The 25734-nt window shown below is 40.9% G+C and overlaps 3 protein-coding genes across 7 annotated transcripts in view; 1 reads left to right on the top strand and 2 right to left on the bottom strand.

Annotated features, from left to right (window-relative positions):
• The window catches only part of Mical-like (MICAL-like protein), an 80849-nt gene that overhangs the window by 48466 nt on the left and 6649 nt on the right, over positions 1–25734 (bottom strand). The window lies entirely within an intron of this gene.
• Positions 1233–25284, top strand: LOC143904744 (uncharacterized). 5 transcript variants are annotated; one of them, XM_077419628.1, is made up of 19 exons: positions 2210–2526; positions 2842–3091; positions 18370–18590; positions 18733–18829; positions 18917–18967; positions 19868–19974; positions 20075–20191; positions 20293–20363; positions 20503–20704; positions 20798–20973; positions 21049–21122; positions 21204–21333; positions 21424–21645; positions 21732–21971; positions 22156–22212; positions 23937–24259; positions 24343–24607; positions 24681–25037; positions 25185–25284. In XM_077419628.1, the coding sequence occupies exons 3-19, from the start codon at positions 18519–18521 to the stop codon at positions 25243–25245; spliced, it is 2622 nt and encodes an 873-aa protein (XP_077275754.1). In that variant the 5' UTR covers positions 2210–2526; positions 2842–3091; positions 18370–18518; the 3' UTR covers positions 25246–25284. The 5 variants fall into 5 exon arrangements, with proteins under 5 accessions (XP_077275753.1, XP_077275757.1, XP_077275758.1 ...); XM_077419629.1 differs by having other exon boundaries at positions 2871–3091; XM_077419627.1 differs by lacking the exons at positions 2210–2526; positions 2842–3091 and adding an exon at positions 1233–1641.
• Positions 7466–12497, bottom strand: LOC143904735 (uncharacterized). The gene has a single exon (XM_077419613.1). The coding sequence runs from the start codon at positions 11729–11731 to the stop codon at positions 10451–10453; it is 1281 nt and encodes a 426-aa protein (XP_077275739.1). The 5' UTR covers positions 11732–12497; the 3' UTR covers positions 7466–10450.

Here is a 25734-nt window from a genome sequence, read left to right on the forward strand (position 1 = left end):
GAGGCGAAAGGCGAAGGGGAGTGCAGGGTGTACGTGTTGAGGCGTTGCTGAATTGTCGGGCTCCTACACTAAAATACTACGCACTAGAAAGTATTTCAATGAAACGAAATATAAATATGCATGTACGCGGCTTGCGTAAACTTATACCGTAAACTTATATCGCTGCCTCTCCGATTGAAACCATCAATGTTCTTGGTTCGATTTCCATTATCTATACGCTTCGGGTAAAGTTCGCAACTCGTGTGGAGCGTCTTATATCGACTCCGATATTAGTTATTCGTAGCACCCACCCTAACCATGGGCCTGTCCAACGACTGGAAGGACAATAGCTGGGAGTTTGCGAGGACCGACCCGAAACTTGGCTCCGACATCCAACAGTGGAACTCGAAACTCACCCCCATGAGCGAACACGTCCGCGACGACCTCGGTCCTCACCCGCCACCATCCAGCCACCACTCTCGCGTGATCGTTCGCCTTCGGCTATCTCCGCTGATGATCGGTCGCGCGCAACCCTCTCCAACGAGGCGGACAGGATGACCAGGGAAAACGACCAGCGTGGAGAGGGTGCGGCCGAATGCGGGGAACGACGAGGCCAACGGTTACAAGAGCGATATATGGCCCGCGGTTTTAAGAGCGATGAGAAATGATACAAAAGTCCCGCGGAGAGACAGAAGGGAAAGGAGGAAAGATGTGCGCGCATACGCATATTTTTGGATCTTTCCTCATCCCTTTCTGGTCCGCTCGCTGGTATATGCGTAATAGCGTGCGTTTGTACTCAGAGCACATAGAGCCGTGACTCTCCCAACACGCCTCGGGCGAGAGGGAGCGCACGAGAGTAGGAAACAACCATAGTCAGACACACGTATGTACATCCTTTCGCATGTGCATACATAGATACTCCGTATAAACTCCCACATACATATGTGTAGGTACAGCATCGGCGGAGGGCCCCAGTGCGCCACCAACGAGTTCCCCGACTATTCCCCTCTTCCCGAGCTAGGTCCTTCTCGCTCGACCCTTCAACCGTCTTCTCGCACTCCTCTCTTTCGCGCGCATGTTTTCCGCGTGCTGGCCCCCTCTGACCTACCCGTTGCCGCTCTACTCTCTCGCGCAAACGCTGTGGTCGTATTCTTCTTACCATCTGACGGTCTATCCTTGTCTAACTCGTACATTTCTATCTCTTCCTCTCGTATCTCCTACCCCCACAGAAATATGCTCGACATAGCAGCAACGGCGGCGGCGGCGGCAACAGTAGAGGTGGTGGCAATGGTGGTGGTGGTGACGACGACGACGACGACGACGACGACGACGACGACGACGACGACGACGACGACGACGACGACGACGACGACGACGACGACGACGACGGCGGCGGCGGCGACGGCGGCGGCGGCAGCAGCGGCGGCGGCGGCAGCAGCGGCGTCGGCGGCGGCGGCGGCGGCGGCGGCAGCGACAGCGACAGCGGCGGTGTTGCTGCTGGTGGTGTGTGCACGCGCGGTGCTGCCTTAACGGCGTATCGGTGCGGACGGTGGCTTTAGACTCGAAACTGTGGAAGAAGGGCCGCGAGCTCGGCCGTGCTCCGATGGCCTGATACGCACTTGGGAGACGCATTCATGAAGCTCCACTGCCCTGACTCGTCGAGTGAGTAGCAAAGTTTGTGACATTTCCTCTTGCTGGGTGCCGCGGTGATGATCGAAGCAGCGGGGTGACGCAACGATAGGATAAGGGAGGGAAATATACTCGCGGACGCGCCGCGCCGTATCGTACCCCGTCGGTCACTCTTCCTTCCTCCCGTAACGCGCGATCGTTCGCGAGAGTGGCCTCTTCGTGGAAATGCCGTAGTGAATTGTCTGCTCGACGACGGTGACAACGACAATGATGACGACGACGACGATGACGATGACGATGACGATGACGATGACGATGACGATGACGATGACGATGACGAAGATGAAGACGAGGACGAGGACAATGGCATGCGAGTCCACGTCCCCGAAAACGGACGACCGTCAGTGACGCGATACCACCAGCAACGTCATGTTACGATCGTCCCTCCTTCGTGGCGGCTGTTAAATCGGCGTGGGTCGATCGAGAGCCGGGGAGAGTAGGGGGAGGAGGAGGCGATTTTTAACCGGAGGAGGGAACAGCGGGAGAGAGAGAGAGAGAAAGAAAGAGAGAGAAAGGGAGAGAGAGAGAAAGAGAGCGTGTTTCCTCCTCCAGGCCGATTAACAGTTGGCCCGAGGGACGCGAGGCGATCGAGTCGGTTTCTTCGGTGCGGCCGCGAGCCTCGGCCTCGGCCGAGGCGCAATAAATATCGACCACGGCAGTGGAGGCTTAGCGATGCAAAAAGTGGACCATTCGATCGGGCCACGTCACATTTCCTAGCGCCCGGCATCGTCGTCGAAAAGGCGCGAGATGCATTACGACATGTGCACGTTCCCCGGGGGAGAGGGGGGATGCTCGTGCGCTTTCAATTATCAGCGCGCGAAGTCCCCCCGGGTTACAGATGCGCTCCAGACCGTCGTGGTAGGTTCTTCGCGATTTAGAGGAGACGTTGGTTTTTGGAACGTGTCAAAAAATGGTGGTGGGCGGGGGCTGAAGAAACATTGGTAGAAGGGTGCGACTATAGCAACGGCTACAAAATATGTTTCTTCAGCCCCCGCCCACCATTTTTTGACAGAATCCAAAAACCAACGTTTTCTTCGTACCGCCCCGACGTCTCGTCTAAATCGCGAAGAATCTACCATGGCGGCCTGAGCGCGCTATCTAACCCGAAGGGCTTCGCGCGCTAATAATCGGAATGTCAGTACATAGAAATATTATAATATCAATTCTCTATAGTTCCTGTCGTAAATCATACTAAACTATAGGCAATTATTCATCTACGGTAGTGCTACAAGTGTTGGTAACGTGGATCTCCCGTTATTTCGACGTATATGTCGATGGACGTTTCAGAATTGCCGAATGATAGGACGATGATGCATTTATGGCAATGCCAACGTAGTGATAGTGTAAGGTGATAGTGCTCATGCGACGCATTGCACTTTTCGGATGTCCTTTCATATTGTTAACGCAGTATTGAAATATTAAGGTACGTCGTTCGGTACCTTTCACGATAATTATCTCCAGCTAGACATATAGTCCAGTCAATGTAGGAAAACACTTGGAAATTTCTCCTCGAAGGGTAAACTTTTTTGGAAAGTGTTCTTTTGGGTTTCAGAAAACATGTCCCAAAAGTTTACCAACGTAAACCCTGTGCTAAATGTTTTATTTAACAAAAAAGACCGAAAAAATCTGTTTTTTTTAGTATAACTAAAAAAAACATTAATTTTATGAAAAAATAAACCATGCCAATCGAAAGAGGAGAAAATTTTACTAAAGAAACATATATAAAGTTTTCTTAATATTAATATGTGTAGGAATAATAATTTTTTAATTAACGCTTCAAAGTGCGTCGATGCCGCTCCGTGTCAAGCCGCCTGCAGAGTACGCGGGCGCGCGCACACTTTTTAAAAAAGATTGTAACTTTTGATTGGGTCGATAAAATCAAATTTTTCAAAAAGCATTCGAAAGTAGACGTAACTAATTTACTAATTTTCAAGTGGTTTAGAAAAATTGAGAAAGCCTTTTGAGTATATTTAAATCGAATTTGAAGAGAGGCGATGTGAAATTTTTGACTTATTTTACTAATATTGTTGCCATTTATTTAAATTTGCAGATTTTCACTTCTACTCTAAAGCATTATATTCTTAAAATATGTGCTGATAACATGCAATAAGTGAAAAAAATTACAAAAATTTATTTTTTAAAAATTGGGACCTTAAAGTTGATAGTTTTCTTAAAATTTCGTTATTTCAAAATTGATTAACAAGTTTGACTGCAGATATTATTGCTTAAGAAATAGATATTGAAATTTAATAACAGGGTTTTTTAAAGCTGAAAATATGTACTTTAAGATGATACAAGTTTTATTTGAAAAACAAAATATTAAGCAGGTGTATTTTTCAAAAAAGTATATAAAAATAAATGTCGAACTATAAGAAAATATGAAAATTTCTCTATTTTCAAAGTCGAAAAAATAATAGAAAAAAATTTTTTTTGAGAAAATAACTTATGGGATGTTGTAGCTTGGGTCTTAAACTTTAAGACTGTATATCGGAAATATTTTTTTGAACTTTTATTTTAGTGGCTACACGCATTTTAGTAAAAAAAAAGTCGTATTTATTGTCGTTTGTACTGTTGTTCGGGGTAATCTTAGAAACTATTGGACCGATTTTGAAAGTATTGTATATGAAGTAGGGGTAGAATTTCCCGGCGAGTGCTATAGGGTGTATAGTTTTTCGTTACCGATCTTCTGGAAACCGGTTTTTCTAATTTCTTCAATTTTTGGGGAAATAATTGACGGAATCTCAAAGAATTATATATAAAACACTGGTAGAATTTTCCGGGGAGTGATATGAAATGAATAATTTTTTGTTACCGATCTTTTTTTGGAACCAGTATCCGAAATTTTTCCAACTTTTCGGAAAATTATTGATCGAATCTTAAAGAATTGTATATAAAACAGAGGTAGAATTTCCCGGGGAGTGCTATAAACTGTATAGGATTTCTCGGCTCGCGCGCGGAGAACCGCAGCGTGCGAGTGAGCGGGTGCTCGCTGCAAACAAATACTACGCTGTCTCCATCCTTTTTCTAGTAATATTCTTTTGTTTTAAGAATTGTTTACGTATATTTTTGAGGTTTAACAAAAGGAAATCAGTTTGCGAAGCGCCTTCGCCACAGAACAGTCTCCGTAATTGTTGGAAATGAAGATTAAATATAAAAGTTATATTATAAAAGTTATATCTCATATATAACAAAATTCAAGAATCTCAACGACACTCTCGATATCATCGAGACTTTCAGCATAAAAAGTCGGATTTACGATTTTTACAAAAAAAAACGCTTAATTTTGTGCTTTTTACCCGCCTTTTTGAGTTGCCATTTTATAATGTTGAAAATTTTACTTCAAATTCGTATTCAGCAACCTTGAAAACACTACCTATGAATTTCATGATTATACATTTAACATTTTTTTAATTATAATCACTTTTTCACATTTTTTTTTAAATCGGTTTTTTTTTATTTTTTTCCAAAAATAGGTAAGAACACAGGAAATAAATAGGTAAACTTTTCCATTTAAGGGTAGAAAAACACTTTCCAAAAGGTTTCAAGTGAATTCAATCTTCGAAAACAAATTTCCAAATAACGCATGTTTTTCGCCTACGTTGCCTGGACTAATATGCCGAGCGCAAAGAATACTGACAATAATTACAATTAATAATTACATACCATAAACGTAATTTTTAATGACAACTTTTTTTTTCAAAATCATGTTAAAATGTTCTTAAGTACGTGGAAAATTTCGGCAATATGAAAATTGTGTTTGCGTGATTTATCGCATATCGTCAACTTTTGATTAGCCAATATGCCTTATTTGCATGCTGAATGTATTGCTCTTTCGTATCGCTTCACATTCCTGGAAATCTAATAGTCTGAGTCAAGGCAAATTCGGCCGATTCACGTTGTGACGCAATGCACGGCAATTAAACCGGCAAATATCCCACAGACAGCGATCGATTTTTATTCGCTGTGCAAGCGTGCCTTATTAATTTGTTAGTATCGACACGATAACGCCGATGGAGCGATGATAATTGGAATTCGCGTTATCATGCAATATCGATGCGCCCGTTTTGGAATCCACCTGTCTACTGCGTGACTTTTCAAGGGCTGATGATTCATCCCCGATTAAGGCGGCCGTTATTAAGGGATAGTTATCAACCAAGTTTTGTTTCTGATTGCGTTTCGGCGTTTAAAGATGCTTATTCATCTTGTCTATCTCAGAATTAAATCCGTGGCAGTTGAAGAAGATCGCGGAAAAAGCTGTAAATGTAACATTGCGACTGTTTTACAATTCGTATTCACGGTATGAACAAGTTTCATACAATCTGTGAAATTATAGTCAGCGATGAGAAAGCCGTAATTCGAAAAGGATTAAAATGACTAGGTCTTCACAAGGTCTTGTCAAGGTTATATTTCCTTGTTTCCTAGATATCACAAGTAACTTTCAAGAATGTTTCGCTTTTTGTCCAAAGGGACACCCACACAGACCACATCATGACTTTTTTCGCAAAATCGCAGAAATAACAGTTTAATTAAATGCGCTTTTAATCTTTTTCCGCGATCATTATTACGGGCAAAAATATACAGCGCGATCGAAACGAAATATAACGGTACGATTTTTAAATTGGCACATAGCGATCGTGAAGCTGTAACTTACGATCTTACGATCGGCTCAAGCAGCTCGATTGCTTCTCTCTCTGGCGTGAAGTAAAAATTCGTGGTGTGAAAATTTAATTAAAATTTTAATCTATCGCATCAGCTATTGTTCCGCGAGGTGCGATCGAGATTGGGCGCGCTTTCGGACTGAGTCTTGATTTTGATGTTTTATTTACTGACACGGCCCGCACAGCATCGCACGGCAGCGACCCAGAAGAAGTAGACTAAAATTGTGTCGTCTCCGCGGAACCGTTCATTCAATCAATTTAGGGGCTATTTCGGGAGTAACACTCGCCCCCGCCCTGGGTTCGTCACTTGGGCTTGACCGATTATATCGCGGGTGCCGGAAACAATGGGCGCGAAACGTGTTTATTTTTATTCGTTTTGTTCGTTATACGGCTTTGTCACTTGCGGAATATGTGTATTTCCGAATTGTTTACAGTGTTTACACAATAAATTAAATAATTTTGACGAGGTTTCGACGTCCAATCGGCAAACAATTGGACAACCCGAAGACGAGACTTTTCTCGAATTCGTCCTACCGAGCATAGCAATCCGTGCATCTGAGAATTCAAGGATCCAAGAATTCAAGTATCCCAGAATCCGAGGAATTTAGAAGAGCCAGCAAATTTTACTCCTCTTCACACAATTGAAAAGGGTTAATGCCGCGCACGCTTTCCCCGTGTTTGATGAATGTCCCGCGTATGAATAGGAAACAAGGAAATTCGTTATCGGCCGCACAAAGCTTCTCGGGGGAAACAAGTCCCGTCGAGAGAGAGAAAGAGAAAGAGAGAGAAAGAGAGAGAGAGAGAGAGAGAGAGAGAGAGAGAGGGAGGGAGGGAGGAGGGATGGAGTTAGTAGAGGGAAGAGAGGATATCTATTTGAGTCTTTCTTTATCTGAGTGGCTTTCTATCTTTACCTCGCTGTCTTCCCTTTCCTTTCTGCTCTGTCTCTTCTCTTCTCTCTTCTCTTCTTTTCTTTCTCTGCTCTTTTCTTCTCTTCTCTCTCTCGCTCTTTCTTTCTCTCTTCTTCTCTTTCTCTTTCTCTCTTCTCTCTCTCTCTTTCTTTCTCTCTCTCTCTCTCTCTATCTCTATCTCTAACTCTCTCTCTCTCTCGCTCTATCCTTCCTTCCTTCCTTCTGAATGAATGAATGAATGAATGACCTTTATTAGCTTTCTCAGCTATTTTTACATACTACATATTTATACATACAACAGAACGTACTCTTTTAGCACACGTTTGAACATTTTTAGTTCTTCGCATCTTTTAATTTCGGCTGGCAGTGCGTTATACATTTTTACTCCTTCATAGAAAATACTTTTTTGCGCATTTCTCGTCCTACGAAACACTATTGCTATATCGCCGGTTTGTCTGGTTTGCCTATCAGTGTTCTTTCCCACTAATTCTAGACGGTCTTTTAATTGTACCGGTAGCATGTTGTTCACCGCTTTAAAGATAAATGTACACACATTATAATATAGCCTCTGTCTTATGGACATAAACTGCAGCGCTTGCAGCATATGCTCCACTTTGGTATATCTATTGTATTGCAGTATGACTCTCATAGCTCGATTTTGCGCTTTTTGCAGCCTGGTTAGCTCCGTTTCACTCATGTCAATTAATAATGTTGCACAATACTCAAAATGAGGAGCTATGATTGTCTTATATATCGTGCATCTGGTATAAGCCGATATATAACTACCTATTCTATTAAGAAAACTCGTTTTTTTTCCTATTTTCTTTAGCATATAATTACAGTGATCTCTAAATCTAAGCCTATCGTCAATCATTATACCTAGGTATTTCATCATTTCGACACGCTCTATCTCAGTTCCATCTAAGCATGTCAACATAATATTACCTCTTAGCTCTTTTCTTACACTTCTAATTATCATATATTTCGTTTTCCCTGCATTCATTTTTAACTTATTTATATTCATCCACTTTTCTCTCTCTCTCTCTCTCTCTCTCTCTCTCTCTCTCTCTCTCTCTCTCTCTCTCTCTCTACTATAACAAACATCGAATTCATTTTCCTTTCTAGTTCTGCGCTACTTTCTCCCTCTACATATATTAAAGTATCATCGGCAAACATTTTTATCTTACACTCTTCTGGACAGACTTTGATTATATCATTTATGTAAAGTATAAATAACAAAGGTCCCAATACAGATCCCTGTGGAACTCCATATTCCGTTGCCATTAATTTTGACCATTTATTATTAAATCTCACCTTCTGAGTTCTATTCGTTAGATATGAATTAAACCATTCAAGAACCTTACCTCTGATTCCATATTGATATAATTTTCCTAGTAATCTTTCCCTATCTACTGTTTCAAACGCTCGCTTCAGATCCATGAAAATTACCCCCACCATTCTCCCTTCACTAACTATCAGTTTCCATTCGTCTATAACAGTTTGTATCGCTGTTTCACATGAATAGTGTTTTCTAAAGCCCGATTGATGTTCAGTTATAATACTATTATTTTCTAAATATAATTCAATTTGCTCTTTTACTACTAATTCTAGCACTTTCTCAAATATAGGTAACACATTAATAGGCCTAAATTCACTCGCCTTCTTGGCTTTATCTACTTTTGGAATCGGTATTATTGTAGACGTTTTCCAACTTTCTGGACAGCAACCATCTCTCAGAGAGTTATTTATTATATCAACAAATTCCTCTTTTATTACGCAAAACGTTGCTTTTAATATATCGCTAGTTATTCCCTCTTCCGTACCTTTCTTTTGTGGCAGTCCCTTAACAATTTTCTCTAGCTGTTCTATCGTGATATTCTCAAAATTTTTCATAGTTTCCATATTTTCTATAGCATAAATAATTCTTTTACCTGCGCCTGTAGGCTTATCCTCTATTATAGATTTTATTATACTATTAATACTCTGTATATAATATAAGTTAAATTTATCCGCTATATTGCACCTTGTTGTACTATAATCTATGTTATCTAATATTTCAAAATCTATATCTTCTATTTCTTTTGCATATACTGGCTCGCCTCTAATAATTTCTTTTAAAGTTTTCCACATAGTCGTAGGATTTTCCTTATTAAAATCTATCATATTTTCATAATATTCTTTCTTTTTCATCCTAATTAATTTTACTACTGCATTTCTATTAACTTTAAATTGCAACCAGCTTTGTTCTGTATTGGCATACATTGCTTGCCTAAATGCCTCATCCCTCCTATCTGCAACTTCTCTTATTTCATCTGAGAACCATTTTTTCCCTTCCCACACTTTCGGAATTCTAGATTTTCTCTTCGGTGTCATTATATCTAATGCGTCTACTATACTATTGACAAATTTTTCTGCTCTCTCACTCACACCCATACATACACACTGCCAACCCTGACTTTCCTGTAATTTATTTTTTACTAACATAACAAATTCTTCTTCATCAAACTCTTTGTAATTCCTAGCGCTAAATTCTCTATATTTACTTTCACTTTTATTCACACTCAACTCAACTTCCAGCCACGCATGGTCCGTAATTTTAGGTTCATGAATTACTTGCACTGTTTTATTATTATTAGCAAAGATTAGATCTATAATTGTTTGACTGTCTTTCGTGATTCTCGTCGGTTCATTTACATACTGCTTCATACCCAGACTTAACATTGTCGTTTGCAGTTTCTTCGCATAAAACGAGTCCGTCCTAAGATCTATATTAAAATCTCCTATTACCATGCATTCTCCCTTTATTATTAACTCCTCTACTATATCCTCGAAAAATCTTATAAAATCCCCGTGCGATGCGTTAGGTGAGTGATATATTACCACTATCACTCCTTTATATAATTTATCTTTTACTTCTACCGCGACACACCAACAATTCGATTCTAATTTTCTTACTAACACTGTCTCATAAACAATATCATTCCTTACATATAGAACAACGCCTCCTGTATTTCTATTCTCAGCATTACATCAAGTTATACTATAACCAGAAACGTTCACTTCACTGTCTTCAATATCCTCGGTCAATCTGGTCTCCGAAAATGCTAAGAACGCAGGATATATTTTCTTCATAATCCGATGTTGAATCTCATCCTTATGCGCTGTCAAGCTCTGCGCATTTGTATACAGTAAAATTTCTTCTTTCTTCTGTCGTTGCTATTCCTCTTCCCAGCCTGCTTTCCTCTTCTCTTCCTGTAACGCCCTTATAAAGGTCGGACATTCCCGGCTAATAGCTTCATGGTCGTCATTTATCTTCAAATTGTATGTTCGATTTTTGAACATACAGTTCACACACTTTTTCTCCGTCGCTGTACAAACACGCGAGTTATGATTCCCCGCGCATTTGTAGCATGTTTCTTCTCTCTTACAATTTTTCGCGATATGAAAATATCCCCAGCACTTGAAACATCTTTTGACACTGATGTGATCAAATGCAGAACACTTTTTCCATCCTACATTTAGTTTTGCTTTCTGCAATATCATCTCATGTGTTTCTTCATCTACTTCCACTATTATTGATCCTTCTTCATTTCCTTTTCTTTGATCATTCTTTACTTTGACCATTCTCTTCACAATTCGCATATTTACTGTATCTATTTTATTTTGCTTCTTTATCGTACTTATAAGTTTATTATCATCTAAGTTCATCTCTTCTATATTTATATTAATAACTTTCACCTTTGGTTTTGACTTAGATGACTCCGTTACTTTATAATTCTCTCCCAGTTTAGCCTGAACTGTCTCTTTCAGCTTTTTTACCTCCTCTCCAGTTTCACATCCCATGATTACTACTCCTTTGCTTCCTTTTTTTAATTTCGTTATTCCCATTGCCATATTCTTTATATCTACCTTTTCCTTAATCACTTTTTTCGTGTCTTCACTCTCCTGTTGCACTTTCGGCTTAACAATTATAAGACTTTCTTTCTTCTTTTCTTTAACCGCTTCACTGTAGCTTCTTTGCGTTCCTGCCTTCGATCCATACTCTATTCCCTGTATTATTTTCTTCAAGTTTTCCAGCTCTTGTTTAACATTACTTAATTCTTCATGAACTACCTCCTTAATCATTATTTTAATTTCATTTTTACGCAGCGTTTCATCTTTTATTTCTTTGACAGTTCTTATAATCCAGTCTACTTTTATATCCATGCTTGATCCTTTACTTCCACTGCTCGATATTGTGAACGCTCCTGTAGATCCTGTAGATCCTGTAGATGATGTCCTGTCTCTCCCTACCGCCGGCACCTTCTCACTATCAATTACGAATTCCTCAAATGGGCCTTTACACGGCACGTACTCTTGGTTTCTATCGATAATTTTATGCTTATTTACACATCCCGGATGGTAAAAAAGCTTTGGGCAAATTTTACATTTAATGGCTCTGCTCTTAATCGCCTTCTTACATGCCGAGCATCGATACTCGGCGTATTCCTCGTTCATTCTGCTAATATCGGCAGAGACAGTTAATTGACTCGTCACTATAACACGTCACTTTCACACGTCAGCGTTTTGTGTTCGTCGCCGATGTCTACCTGTCGTACGAGGCTTCGATGACCTCTGTACGAAATGCAGTTCTCGTGTCTATGTATCAACATATTCCGGCTAGATAACACTCATGGCTACCCCCGGTCTATGAAGATATTCGTTACACAACTTTTTAACACTCTTCCTCACTTCTAAACCACCCAAAAAAATTAACACTTTTACGGAGCGATGTTTCACACGTCCGCTTCTGCTGAGAGAGAGAGAGAGAGAGAGAGAGAGAGAGAGAGAGAGAGAGAGAGAGAGAGAGAGAGGAGAGAAAGAGAGAGAGAGAGAGAAAGTTAATCCCATAGAAAGGCAAGCTTAGTGTCGCTTCCCTCGAAATTTTATGACGGCCTTCTTCTTGCAAGACGGTGTTTTCTCCCACTGATATTACTTATTCGAGCTTTTCTTGAAATTGACCCGGGGCACGATTTTTTCGGATTTCCCCTCACGCACTTTCCACGACATGTCGCGATAGCCCGTATAAAACTTGAGAGTGATAGTTATCGTCTCGCAAATGACGCGATTGTGGAAATAACGAAACAACGGATAGTGATGAAAAATACATTACGATTAAATATATATAGGGTATTCCATGCCAAATCGACCAGGGTTTGACCCTTGACCTCTCGGATTTGGTCGGTGATTTTTTATGTTGTTGTTCCACCTCTAAGATGCACTCTAAATTTTTTTTAGATTTTTTTTAAACAATTGATTTAGTTTTAATTTTTTAAACCGACATATCGGTGGCCACAATTTAAAAATCTGAAAAAATCTCAAAAATCTTGTCAGATATCAAAATTTTTAAGAATAGGTCCAAAGTGGGTCGGCGTTCGCTTCTAATTTTTTTGAGCTTTTTTTGGTTTTTTTTCAAAAAAAATATTGAAAAAATTATAAGCAGACGTCAGTCTACTGTAGGATGTTGCTTAAACATTTTTATATACAATACAAGATTTTTGAGAATTTTTTCAGATTTTTTCGACGGATCCATTTTTTTTTATTTTGGAAAATTGCTTAAAAAAAATTTTGAAAAAACTCATAAATCTTGTGTTGCATATAAAAATGTTTAAGCAACAGCCTACAGTGGACTGACGTCTGCTTATAATTTTTTTCAATATTTTTTTCGAAAAAAACTCGAAAAAAGCTCAAAATCATTAGAAGCAAAGGCCGGCCCACTTTGGGCCTAGGCTTAAAAATGTTGATATGTGACACAGGATTTTTGAGAATTTTTTCAGATTTTTAAATTGGGGCCATTAATACGTCTCGGTTTAAAAAATTATAACTAAATTAATTGTTAAAAAAAATCTAAAAAAAATTCAGAGTGCATCTTAGAGGTGGAACAATAACACGAAAAATCGTCGACCAAATCCGAGAGGTCGAGGGTCAAACCCTGGTCGATTTAGCATGGAGAATGCCCTATATATATAAAATAAAAAGGAAATTTTCTCTCTTTTCCTTTACCATTGGAATCACCTCTTTTAAGCTAGCAGGACCAAATGGGCAGAATCAAACCGAACCTATCGAAATATTTAGTACTTTTTTGTACTAATTTGTACCACTAGTAACAATTTTGTACCTCGTGCCGTTTCGGATAAAATCGTGTCGCTGCTACCTTAGAATTAAGCTAGAAAGACCACAAAAAAAATAAAAAAAGGATTTTAAATACAGAAATTTGAAGGACTGAATTTGTACTAATTTGTACCATACAAATAAACTTAATATATTCATCCCTTCTGCTTCAAACAGCCCCTAATAGAACTCAGTCCTCTTAGTCTCAAGAGTAAAGTACTCTTTCTAATCAGCAGAATCAATCGCTACTTGTAGACTCTATTCAGTATAATTTGTACTACGAAAATATAACGTTTCAGATTTTGTACCCCAGCCGTTTGATAAAAAACTACCCCCCCCCCGATACCTAACAGTCTCAAGAGTAAAGTACTCTTTCTCATCAGCAGAATCAATCGCTAGTTGTAGACTCGATTCAGGATAATTTGTACCGCAAAAATATAAAGTTTTAGATTTTGTACCCCAGCCGTTTGTTAAAAATCACCCCCGATACCTAACAGTCTCAAGAGTAAAGTACTCTTTCTCATCAGCAGAATCAATCGGTAGTTGTAGACTTGATTCAGGATAATTTGTACCGCAAAAATATAAAGTTTTAGATTTTGTACCCCAGCCGTTTGATAAAAAACTACCCCCGATACCTAACAGTTTCAAGAGTAAAGTACTCTTTCTCATCAGCAGAATCAATCGGTAGTTGTAGACTCGATTTAGGATAATTTGTAGCGATTAATTTTGTTCGCGACCAAAGGTACTATACTCTTGAGACTGTTAGAAATCGAAGATAGTTTTTCGACAAACGGCTGTGGTACAAAATCTGAAACTTTATATTTTCGCGGTACAAATTATCCTGAATCGATTCTACGAGTAGTGATTGATTCTGCTGATAAGAAAGAGTACTTTACTCTTGAGACTAAGAGGACTGAGTTCTATTAGGAGCTGTTTTTGAAGCAGAAGGGATGAATATATTAAGTTTATTTGTATGGTACAAATTAGTACAAATTCAGTCCTTCAAATTTCTGTATTTAAAATCCTTTTTTTATTTTTTTTTCTTGTGGTCTTTTTAGCTTAATTCTAAGGTAGCAGCGACACGATTTTCTCCGAAACGGCACGAGGTACAAAATTGTTACTAGTGGTACAAATTTGTACAAAAAAAGTACTAAATATTCCGATAGGTCCGGTTTGATTCTGCCCATTTGGTCCTGCTAGCTTAAAAGAGGTATTGGAATCCGCTGCATTTTGTTCCCATATTTATCTAAAGCCGGCTCTGCACGATATACGTATATGACAACATTGACCAATGTGATATCGTGTATATTTCATATGATAAATTTACATACATCACGAGAATGGACAACACTGGTATTGGCCAACGGTAATTTTTTCGGAAAAAGAAAGGAAATGGTCAACGATACCATTTGCGTAATTGGACACATTTGGAAAAGCGAATTACAGTTTATAGTAGATATGTTATATTTTAATAATAAGTTTAATTATTTATAGTGATTTTGTGACGAAAAAATCAATATTTGACATTCTACCAAACCGAATTTTAAAAAGTATTGTAAATAATTGTAAATAATACATAGTAAATGTTAAATAATAAAAAAAAGAAAAACACGCACGCCCGCGCATACATATTCTGTTATCAAACAAAATAGCTAATTCAAAACAGCTAATTAAGTTTCCTGTAAAATAAAACAATTAATTTATAAACTATTGATATCGCGACAATGTCTGTATGGAATATACAATCTATCCCATGCGTTGCCTGGGAGAGTTATTTCTCTGATAAGGGAAACTAATAAATTGGCTTATTGGATTCCATATTTGGTATCAGTTATCGATGACACAAAATAACGAAGTTACGCCATCAATTTGAACGGAAAGGCAATGCAAAATCCCTTAAATAAACTGGAGATTACGTTATATAAATGCAGATCAAATAAACCCCAATGCGCAAATCAAAATAATGACGGGACTTTCAGATTCGGACGCGAACAGCCGCTCCGACCTATTGACGCGTTACACCGACTATTTACGGACAAAATAAGAAAACGAGACCGTTGTAATCCCAGCCGGTAGGCGAAGGTTAACGATACGCGACGTGGGACACCGCCACGCGTGGTTAATTGATTTCCTCCAGTCGTTGAAAACTCGCCTATAATTGAGCAGGACATTAATAACTCCGCGCACTGAATAATTCGTAGAAACGTACGTCCCTTTCAGGACGTGCTGGAGGACTTATCGATTTCAGATTAGCACGTAAATTGGCAGGCGAAGAGAGAGAGAGGGTGCAGGCTTGGCGAGGATGCTGGGGGAAGGACGTGCTTCCGCCCACGCATCTGCTTGTCCCCAGGTCATTTGAGGATTCATTTTGATATTCTGGCTATTCCCCTCCTTTCTATATCGAGCGCTTTCCAATTGGAATTCAGCCGCCTCGTTTTGTTCTATCTTTTCCCTACTCACGCTTCCTTGAACTGTAAAAGCGTTTTCAAATTTCTCTCATTTCCCGAAAACTCGAGTATCGTCGACACTTCCTTTAAGACCGATTCCTCAGTTTTAAAGCTCGGGTGTGAAGAAAGCGAGACAAAAGTTTTGTGACAGATGCCGCAGAACGACCGACTTAAAACTTATTTCGTCGAAAACAGAAAAATTCGATAGCCAACGTGTCAAAAGAAGTACAAAAGAGCAGATTCTGAAACGCGAGTTTAAGTAATTTCAACAGTTGGACCTGAAATATAAGCATGATGTTGCATGACTCCATGATAGTGTGTATCTTACATTTCCTTTTCTCCACACGCCTTCTCTTTAGCTAGACGAGAACATTATCCCTATTATCGCCAGTCGAATAGGTCCGGGTTCATTAACCCGAGATACATCGATATATCGACAGCTAGCTGGTTTATATCTGACTGCCCGACTACCGACTACACCTGATCGCACATGCACAAAGCCATCTCCATTTTTAGGACAACACTCGTTTTTTCATCGATACATCGTATCGGCCTTGATGGCGATTTGCGTTGACCTTGCATTTTGTTTGAGAGATCAGTAGGATGGTAACGCGATATCATAAGTAATACGATACCATCAGTAACGCGATATAGCGTCATATAGTCATTTTTAACGATAAAACTTTACGTTCGTATCGTTTCCGCGAGTCATTCGCTGCGAAAACTTTCGGGCAACTTGTATTGTCGTACTTTTAGCGCTAAATGTAATGGCTTGGTTTTTTTTTGTCCTGCAAGTTTTCATGGAAAAGCTTTTCGTCTTCTTTTTCTTATCCTGACGCAAATCTCTCAAAGATTTTCCGGACTAGAAGGTTTTTTGTAAAAAAAAGTCGACCATAAAGCCCAGATTATATCTTGTCTTATGAATCTCCCGATATTTGGTCGAGGTGGGACGCTTTCCGGATTCATGGGAAGCACCGCGGGGGATTTTTATTCGACTACGAGAAAGCGGCGGATAATAAAGTAAATCTTCATCTGCAATCCAAAACATTGCGCACGAAGCTTACTGGAGGGAAAGCCTTTATAGCGTCGAACCGGCGCGCATTTGCCATTTGCCGTTTATTATTGTCGCAGTCTGTCGTACTTGCGCGCTGTGGAAATCGCGCGGAAGTTGAGGCGGAAGTAGAATGGATTTCGGTAGAATGCCCGGCTATCTTTTATTCAAACTAAATGATCTGTTTGAAAATGCTTTTATCTAACTAACGATTTTGTATGGTACATGCGATACCAGGTCTGGTGTTTCGTGTAGATTGCTGCACACACGAAAAATAAATCGATGCTTGCAATAGTTAAAACATTATTCGATAAAATCTTTATAGTTTCTTATTATATCAATATTCAGGCTTGTCGATTAAATCTCTGTGCCATCCCGTTACGAGAATAAAAAAAAATTCGGAATTATAATCAGCTTTCGAATCTCAAATTGATTAAATATAATTAAAAACTTTGAGTTGCAAAAAATTGAACATTTTCACTCAGCTTGCCTTAAGAAAAAAATTAATTTTCTGTCCACAGTGATAACTCTAAAATTTTTATCTTACTTCCAGAGCTTATATAGATGTAACTCATATGTAATTCTGAGTCGTTCATTTTCTTGAATGTTAAAAGATGAACTGCACAGAGGTGTTGAATATCTATCAATGTCAACGACATTCGGTGAATATATTGTCATCAATAGCGATTTTAAAAATAGCTTAGGTAAATGTGCCTTAATATACGAACAAATGCATGTTTCTGTGAGTTAAGTATCCGATATTCCTGTCGACTTTTCTTAATCCGACATGCTTTGATAAATAATGAGAGTTCTCATTGGCGAAGTGTATCAAAAAGACAAAGCGTTAAAAATTGAACACACTATAGAGATATACGAGCAAGGTAGCTATTTAAGAACGTCAAGTAGATATATATTCCTAAAATTCCTAAAGTTCGCGGATACCGCAGGCATCGAAGAAATTGAGAAATCCGATAAGATTAAAAAATTCGAAAGTCCTGAAAGCCCATTACATTTTCGCGCAAAATCTAATTTCTCAATAACTTGCAGCGAAATTTATAACTGTTATTTAAACGGAAATGTATGCGATTCTATTCGCAAAATTTCTTTGTAGTCTAATTGCGGTATGTATATATACGTATAATAAACGAGAAGCATGAATAATTAAATGGAAAGATATAGAGATGTAAGCGAGTTTCAAATTATACATTAACAGCTTTCCTTTTAATTGTAAGCGTATTAGGATGTTAAAATTTCGCTTAAAAATTGCAGCTTTCAAAACAGGAATTGCGATCAACGATTTTTCACTTTTACATCGTCGTTACAGCTATGTTACGCGCGGTATATATTGGAATAAAAAGTTTTTTTTTCCAGAAATTTAGTTTGTAATTAAATTCTCTTATGTCTATGTACTCTGTCGTGTCTGTTACATTTAAACGAGATAAATAAATAAAGGAGGTATAAAAAGGACAATTTACGGGATGTTTCAGTGGGCGTGCGGGGGTGACTGGAGTGATGGGATGGGGCCAGAGCCCCATGGAGTTCGGGTAGACCCGTCTCCGGCCCAGCTCCCCAGCCCCCTCCGCCATCGATATCGACACCGCTCCTGCCAGCGTCGCAGAGGGCCGCCTCGATCGCGATGGAGGCCTCTAGCAATCAACAACAAAAAGAGAAGGAGCCACGCGTTCACAGACCTTACGCCTTCGACAAGGTATATTCTTTTCTCGCGCGCAAATAAATCGTTTCCTAGTGGCGGCGCTACAAACATGATAACTAAAGGGTCTCTTGGGACCCTATTGGAGTCCTAACTGATCGTAATAATAATCGATCGTCACGTTTGATCTCTGGCGCAGATGGAGGGGCTGGTGCGGGAGATGCAAGACCCTGAGAGAGGGGTACCCGTGCGCAGCCAAAAACAATTTCTCACCTCGATCCCCTCAGCGTTCATGGGTGAGTGCCATCAGTACTTGCGTTGTGGAGTAAACGTAAGCGGCCATCACGGCCAGGACACTACAGTAGGCTGCCTGCGTGTTGCAGGTTACGACCTCATCGAGTGGCTGATGGACCGGCTTGCCATCGAAGAATCAGGTACGGGTTCGTATGTCTACTACTGATTGTTGCCGGCTGGCTCTCCCGGCTCTCCGCTGCTGTGTCGCTCTTTCCCTCGCTCACTCGCTCGCTCGGCTCGGCCGCGGCGTCTCCTCGACACGCGCAACCGCAACTCTCTGCCTGAGGATATGCTAATGAGACACTATCGATAGTTTCGCTTCATAGCATCCGATCCTTTAAAGAATATCGATTATACACTAACCACACATTCTACACTACACCGGATATTCTCTTTCGTTTAAGTCAAATATAAATTATCCGTACTGCTGGTTAATGAAAAGACGAGAGATTAACGAGAGAACTCGCAAATTTTCAGCTGTTTCGTGAAAAAATTTTCCGCGGTTTTTTTCGCGTTCGCGCGGCCATGCAAATGAAGACCGTAAATTACAGTCCAGTTTCGTCGCAAAGCGAGCGTAATTTGCGTCGAATGAATTTAGAGAATAAATGTCTTCGTAACTCAAAGAAATAACAGAGAAATTCGCGGATAATGTTTATGGAAATACCGATGAATCGATATTTATCTATACGATAGGTTAATCGACTTAATCATTCGTTAATAATCACTTGGCGAGAGAGAAAGAGAGAGAGAGAGAGAGAGCGAGAGTTGGTGCCCTCTTCGAAGAAAACTCATCGAAGCAACGCACAATCAGTTCCCTAAAAAATAAAACGATAATTTTATTGTGAGCAACTCTCGATGTATGTCCGCTAAAAAAACTGTGCGAACCGACAAACTCAACCAAAATATGATAGAGTAATGTGGCATTGTTTGAGTGATCTGCACGATCCTAAGCAACACTATAAGCGAGACCCTTAGAGACCCTTCTGTCCGATATAAGCGTTTCTTCAGATATGAAAATGCATTATTATGTTTGACAATAGAGGCGGTCCATATTGCTAATCAACTATGCCAGTACGGCTACTTCTTCCCGGTGAATGACTCCAAGACACTTACTGTTAAGGACGATAGCTCTCTGTATAGGTTTCAGGTGAGTCGCAGAGTAATTAATTCGAAAGTAATTAAAAGATAAAACTTGCGCGACTAATCCGCAATCATTTAATCCTTATCTGAAAAATTAATACGCGTAGACACCCTATTATTGGCCGTGGCAACATAGAACCCCCGACAACGTGGAGTACGCGATCTATCTGGCTAAACGAACTCTGAGGAACAAACAACGTCACGCTCTCGAGGATTATGAGATCGTATGTAAATTTACGTTGCTAATTATGTAGCGATAACACAAATCGAAAAACTCACATTTCGAGGACTTTCTTTCATAAAAGAAAATCGTCCCTATCTTTAGGAAGCTTTGAACAGCTTGCGCAAGAACTTACAGAACAAATGGGACATAATACAGCTACAAGCGGAAGAACAGGTGAATAACTATTCGTTACTATCGCACGCTTAATTTGCATGCTATTTTCATCAATAGCATACCGGGAGTATTGTCCAGCGTAAATGCCAATTCCGCATATTCGAGCACGTGACTCCTTGAAATGCTGCTGATTGTGTGGGCTCAGGTACGCCTATCCAAGGAGCGCAAGAAAGGCGACAAGATAGTGAGCGACTCCCAAGAACGAGCATTTTGGAGAGTCTATCGGCCGCCACCCGGTTGTCTCAGTAGCCTGGAAGTCGTGCCCGTACCCACTCGTTTTCGTCCTGGACTTCCACGACCTCCGTCACGCAAACGCACTCTCACCGATCTACAACGTGAGGTGAGCGTCAATTATATGTATATCGATCGGCAATGTTTCCGATACCGTTCTGAATCTCCCCGTACATAACATGCCCGTGTACGACTGTAACAGGTGGCCCTTCTACGAAACAGTTTGACACGCACGAGAATAAAGGTTTCGACTGCGATCGAAAATTTTAAATCATACTTTGAAACGTACGTGGAATACGATCCGATGTTCGTACAGCCGCAACCTTCCAATCCATGGATCACCGACGATCATATGTTTTGGCAACTGAATAGTCCCTTGTAAGTAATTGAAATCTGATATCGCACCTATGGAACGCGGCAATTTCAATAATGTACTTTTTTACGCCAATCTAGAGTGGAAGTTCCTACAGAGAAACGTGTTAAACGATGGGCGCTATCGATGGAAGAACTTATGTCTGATCCTACAGGTAAAACTTTTCTATCGCATTAATAGAACATTACATATTCATTCCGCAAGCAAACTCACGAGCGCTATTCTGCCGCAACAGGTTTACAAGAATTCACGAATTATTTAAGAAAGGAGTACAGCCACGAGAATATAAGATTTTGGCTGGCGGTCAAAGATCTCAGGCATAGTTTTCAAGCACAAATACCTGACAAAGTCAACGAAATTTTTAGGTACGCGTTGTATTCATATGCTATGTTATTTCGTTCTGTGAAAAAAAAAAACAATATATTTGTAACCGTGACATTTGAAAATTCACGCAGAGAATTCCTGGCACCTGGAGCTCCCTGCGAAATCAACATAGATGGAAAAACAATGGAGAAGGTTCATCAGGAGATGAAAAATCCGAGCAGATTTACGTTTGATTCCGCTGCGGAGCACGTATATACGCTATTGCTAAAGAAGGACTGCTACCCTAGATTTATTCGTTCTGATCAATATCGTAATCTCTTAGCTGCGGGCGTGCAACCTCTGCAGAAGAAGAGGTAAGCTCTCGTCGAATCACGTGTCGTATTACGCAAGGATACAACCGTATCGAAGAGTATCCCGTCTGTCGTCTGTTTTTTTCCAGATTTTTTGGCTTCGGCGGCCAAGCCAAGAAGAAAGTTTCCTCTACTTCGACACCAACGTCTAGCACTTTGCAGCACGCTAATATAGGTGGCGGCAGCGGCGGTGGCAGACGTAGGGGAAGCGACCGGAGCCTGTCCGGAAGCGCCCACGAGCTCGCGATTTGCGGCGTCCGCGACGTCACTTCCGCACCGCGAGTTCCGCATTCCCATAGTCAGTCGAATCTCACCGACATCCCATACAGGTATTCGGGGTTTGGGGGTATGCCTGAGAGTAGGGTTTCCGAGAAAGAGAATTTTTCTCTCTGTCCTACGCTCTGTCCGGCGAGATACGGGCTATTTTCTTGCGCTTTTAGCATGTTATCAGTTCGCGCGATATCGGGTGGACGTGGCCGATGATAGGCTTATTCGTGCGCGTCGTATTTTCAGGGGAGATCTACCACGACTCGTAAAGATACCTTCGAGGCCTAGTCCACGTAGTATTCAGTAAGTCACCCCTGATACATACCACGGTTTTCTCAATTAAGTGTAGGAGCGGACGGCACGCGCGAAGAGCGCTTAATAGAGCCTTCTACTCGCGTCTCCCCGTGCCGCGTGCCGCGTGCCGCGTGCCGCGGCTCTCGCATATTTCGAAATAACGATCGAGCTCGAACGAGCCCGGTCCAAGATACCCGAAGGGAGGGCAGGACGAGTTATATTAACGCGCTCCGTTGCACTGCCGCGCCGCTCCGCTGTACCTTCATATCAGACTTTGGCAGACCCTCTTATCTCGGTGTGTTTGAAAACTCTCGCACTATCAAAGAAATCTATTTTATGAAAAACTCACCAAAATGTGTGTAAAGCGTGTATCATTGGTAATAGTACTGTATGACAATATTGTGCTCGTTCTCCTTGATAAATCTCAATGTTTTTGAATACTATCAAATACCCATCGTCCGTGGAGTGTCTCAAAGACACGTTATCACAGACAAATAGCTCATTATCTATTCTTTCGATCTTTCGATAAACGCGTGTCTCTCTTTCTTCTGTAAAGAAAACAACTGTTATTGACTGGTGTTATTTGTATTTTGAGACACTCTGTATAATTGTCTTGATGTCGATATTGTGTCGTCTGATATTGTGTATCAAGTTTATTATACCTCTGTGCTCATATATCTCTGTAATATTTTATGTATAACACATTATCTATGTGCGATACTTGTCGAGCACATTATTTGCACAGCAAGAAAAGTATATGTACAAACTCTTTCCACGTTACAAAAATTTTTTTTGTGATTTACGTTTTCCGATGTGTCGTAAGAGTGTTTTTACAATGTTAAAACCCTGGCGTTAAAACTCTTTACTCGAATGCGCGACAAGAACTCCGATTGAAACGATTCCACGAAAAGAACAAATCGCCCAGATCCCTACAGGATGCTCCGAAATTATTCATCTCTGCTCCGCTACGGAGTTTTCGAGCGGAATAATTCCGGAACACCCTTGCAACATTTATATGTATAAAGACCATCTTTCCTAGTCGTTGAATAGAGCCGCATGCATGTAACCGACTAATGTTGGTAAAAGACACACACACACACACATATATATATATATATATATATATATATATATATATATATATATATATATATATATATATATATTATATATATATATATACCGGGTGTCTGAGACCACCCGCCCACCCCTTTTCTTTCAAAAACTAAGCATTTTAGAGAAAAACGTTCCAGACAAAAATTGTATGGTTTTGAGGGGAACATAAGATGGTGTCATTGATTTGACCTTGGGTGGCATCGTTAAGGACAGGACAAGGACACCTTTAGTTTCTTAAATGAAACCCCCTATTTTTTATTGCATATTCTTATAGCTTATGTCGAGAGCTTTCCAAAACACTAAAATTAAGTATTTTTTCATTAAGTACTTTTCGAGTTATAAGGCTTGAAAGTTACAGTATTGTGACATAATATTTTGTTAAGTATTTATCATTCAAATTCCTTACTTTTTATTTTTGTAAACAATATGAATCAATTAATGTAAAAAAAAAAAAAAATTTTCTTAAAGAAAATTGTCGTTTAGGCACGCTTGCTTGTGTGTGTGTGTGTGTGTGTATATATATACGCAGAACACACGAAACACGCACACGAAGCGCGTGGTATCTCTGCCTTTAAGCAAATGGTGAAAACTAAATATAATAAAGTTCCTGTTGTCAGGGATGCTGGCGCGACGGAAGTGGTAGTTCGCCCTATGGACGACGTATGTCCGTGGGAGGCCGTGCCGGGCCCGAGCACGGAACCCGGAGGAACGGGGGACACCGCGTCCTGTGAAAGGACAGCGTCAGCTGATCAGACTCGACACGTGTGTGACAGCGGCGGCTACTCGACAACCACGTACTCCGCCGAGGCCGCGCGCGCCTCCCGGAAGAATTCCGCACAGTTGGACTCGTGCAGCTCGTCGTCGGACGTCAGCCTTGCTATCGCGGACGTCTCCGAGCGGTTGCGGAAGTCATGTAGTTTGCAGCATAGCGGTAGCGTAGGTCGGTACGCGATAATCAACGCGACAATGCGACGTAAGAGTACAGCCTCTAAATTATCCCTCTCCTGATTTTGAAACGCACAGGTACATCGACTTCAGGCCCCAGCACGATAACGCGAAATTATTCTACCTGCTCAGCAAGCGGCCGTATCAGGCTAGCCGAGATAGGTCGCGCGTCCGTGTCGTCCTGCAACTATCCGTCGCCCCAGCAGTCATTCGAGTATTCCCACGCGGTGGTGGAAAGGGTGGTCGAAAAGCTGGAAGAGAGATCGTCTCTGGAAAAGATAGTGCCCGAAGAAGAAACCGTCGCGGAAGCCATCGTCGAAAAAGAGAGCCAGCCGAGTCCTAAGTAAGTTCCTCGCGAAAACGCGAGACCCAAGGCTTATACGATCGAGAAACGAGATTCCGTTTTTGTTCCCCAGAACAACCGCAAAGGCGCCCTTGATCAGCATCAGCGCGATCGTGGGCGACCTACCGAGCGACAATTCCACGATGGACAACATCGACGAGGATGGGAGCGAGAGCTGCACGGCAAAGGACGCGGGGGAGATTGTCGCCGAAGAGAAATTGAAGGGCGAGGACTCGCGGGCCGACACCGGGGCGGATGTGTCGCCGGTGGCCGAAGAACCGGCGACGACTGAGGAGCTGCCCGAGGAGACGCAGGTCGTGCCTGTCTGGGAACCGGACGCCCAACAGGAGGACCGACCAGCGGCGGCGCAGGCAGTGCCTCGGGAGAAGCGTGACAATAATGTTAACGAAGTATGCCCGTGGGAGGATGAGTAAGTACCTGACCCGACCTAAAAAAAAAACCGCTTACGCTCGCTGTCGCGACGATCGCTTACAAAAAGTTTCCTCTCACCGTACTCAAGTAATAACCTCAAGTAATAATGTTCTTATTCGTACGGAGCGCTCACTGTCTGTTTCAGGGAAAACTGTAGAGTGGATGCACCCTATGTAAAAACCTATGCGACTTTAGGTTACTTGTAATTTGTCGTTGATATTAAATCTTGCATTTTACATTTACAACATTCACAAATTCGATTTCCACTTTAATCCACTTTACTGAGCTCGCGTGTCCAGACCATTGCGCGACAGAAGCTTCGATCGCTGCGTTAATTAAGCCAAGACACAACCATCTTTTGAGGATAAAGTTTACTTACACGGAAGCAGTTCGAGGATTTAATAAAAATGACAGTACACCCTTGCAGTCGCACGAGAGTACTGATAGCATTCAAATACTTACAGACAGATTTTCACGATGTTACGTGCAATGGCAAGATTGCGAGCAGTTTGTTCGATAGAATCGATAACGCGAAAATATATAAGTCGCGGGACGAAAAACGAGCATCGACGTCTAGTCTCTAACTTTGCATCAAGTCACTATATTTATATTGTACGTAAGGCCTAACGATCCGATTCGTTTGCTCGAGATCATCGAAATAGATCCGTTTAGATCTCGATTAACGATCAAGGATT

This window comes from Temnothorax americanus, unplaced genomic scaffold (genome assembly GCF_048541705.1).
Source record: "Temnothorax americanus isolate GAGA-0224 unplaced genomic scaffold, ASM4854170v1 Scaffold57, whole genome shotgun sequence".
NCBI classification, from domain to species: Eukaryota; Metazoa; Arthropoda; class Insecta; order Hymenoptera; family Formicidae; genus Temnothorax; species Temnothorax americanus.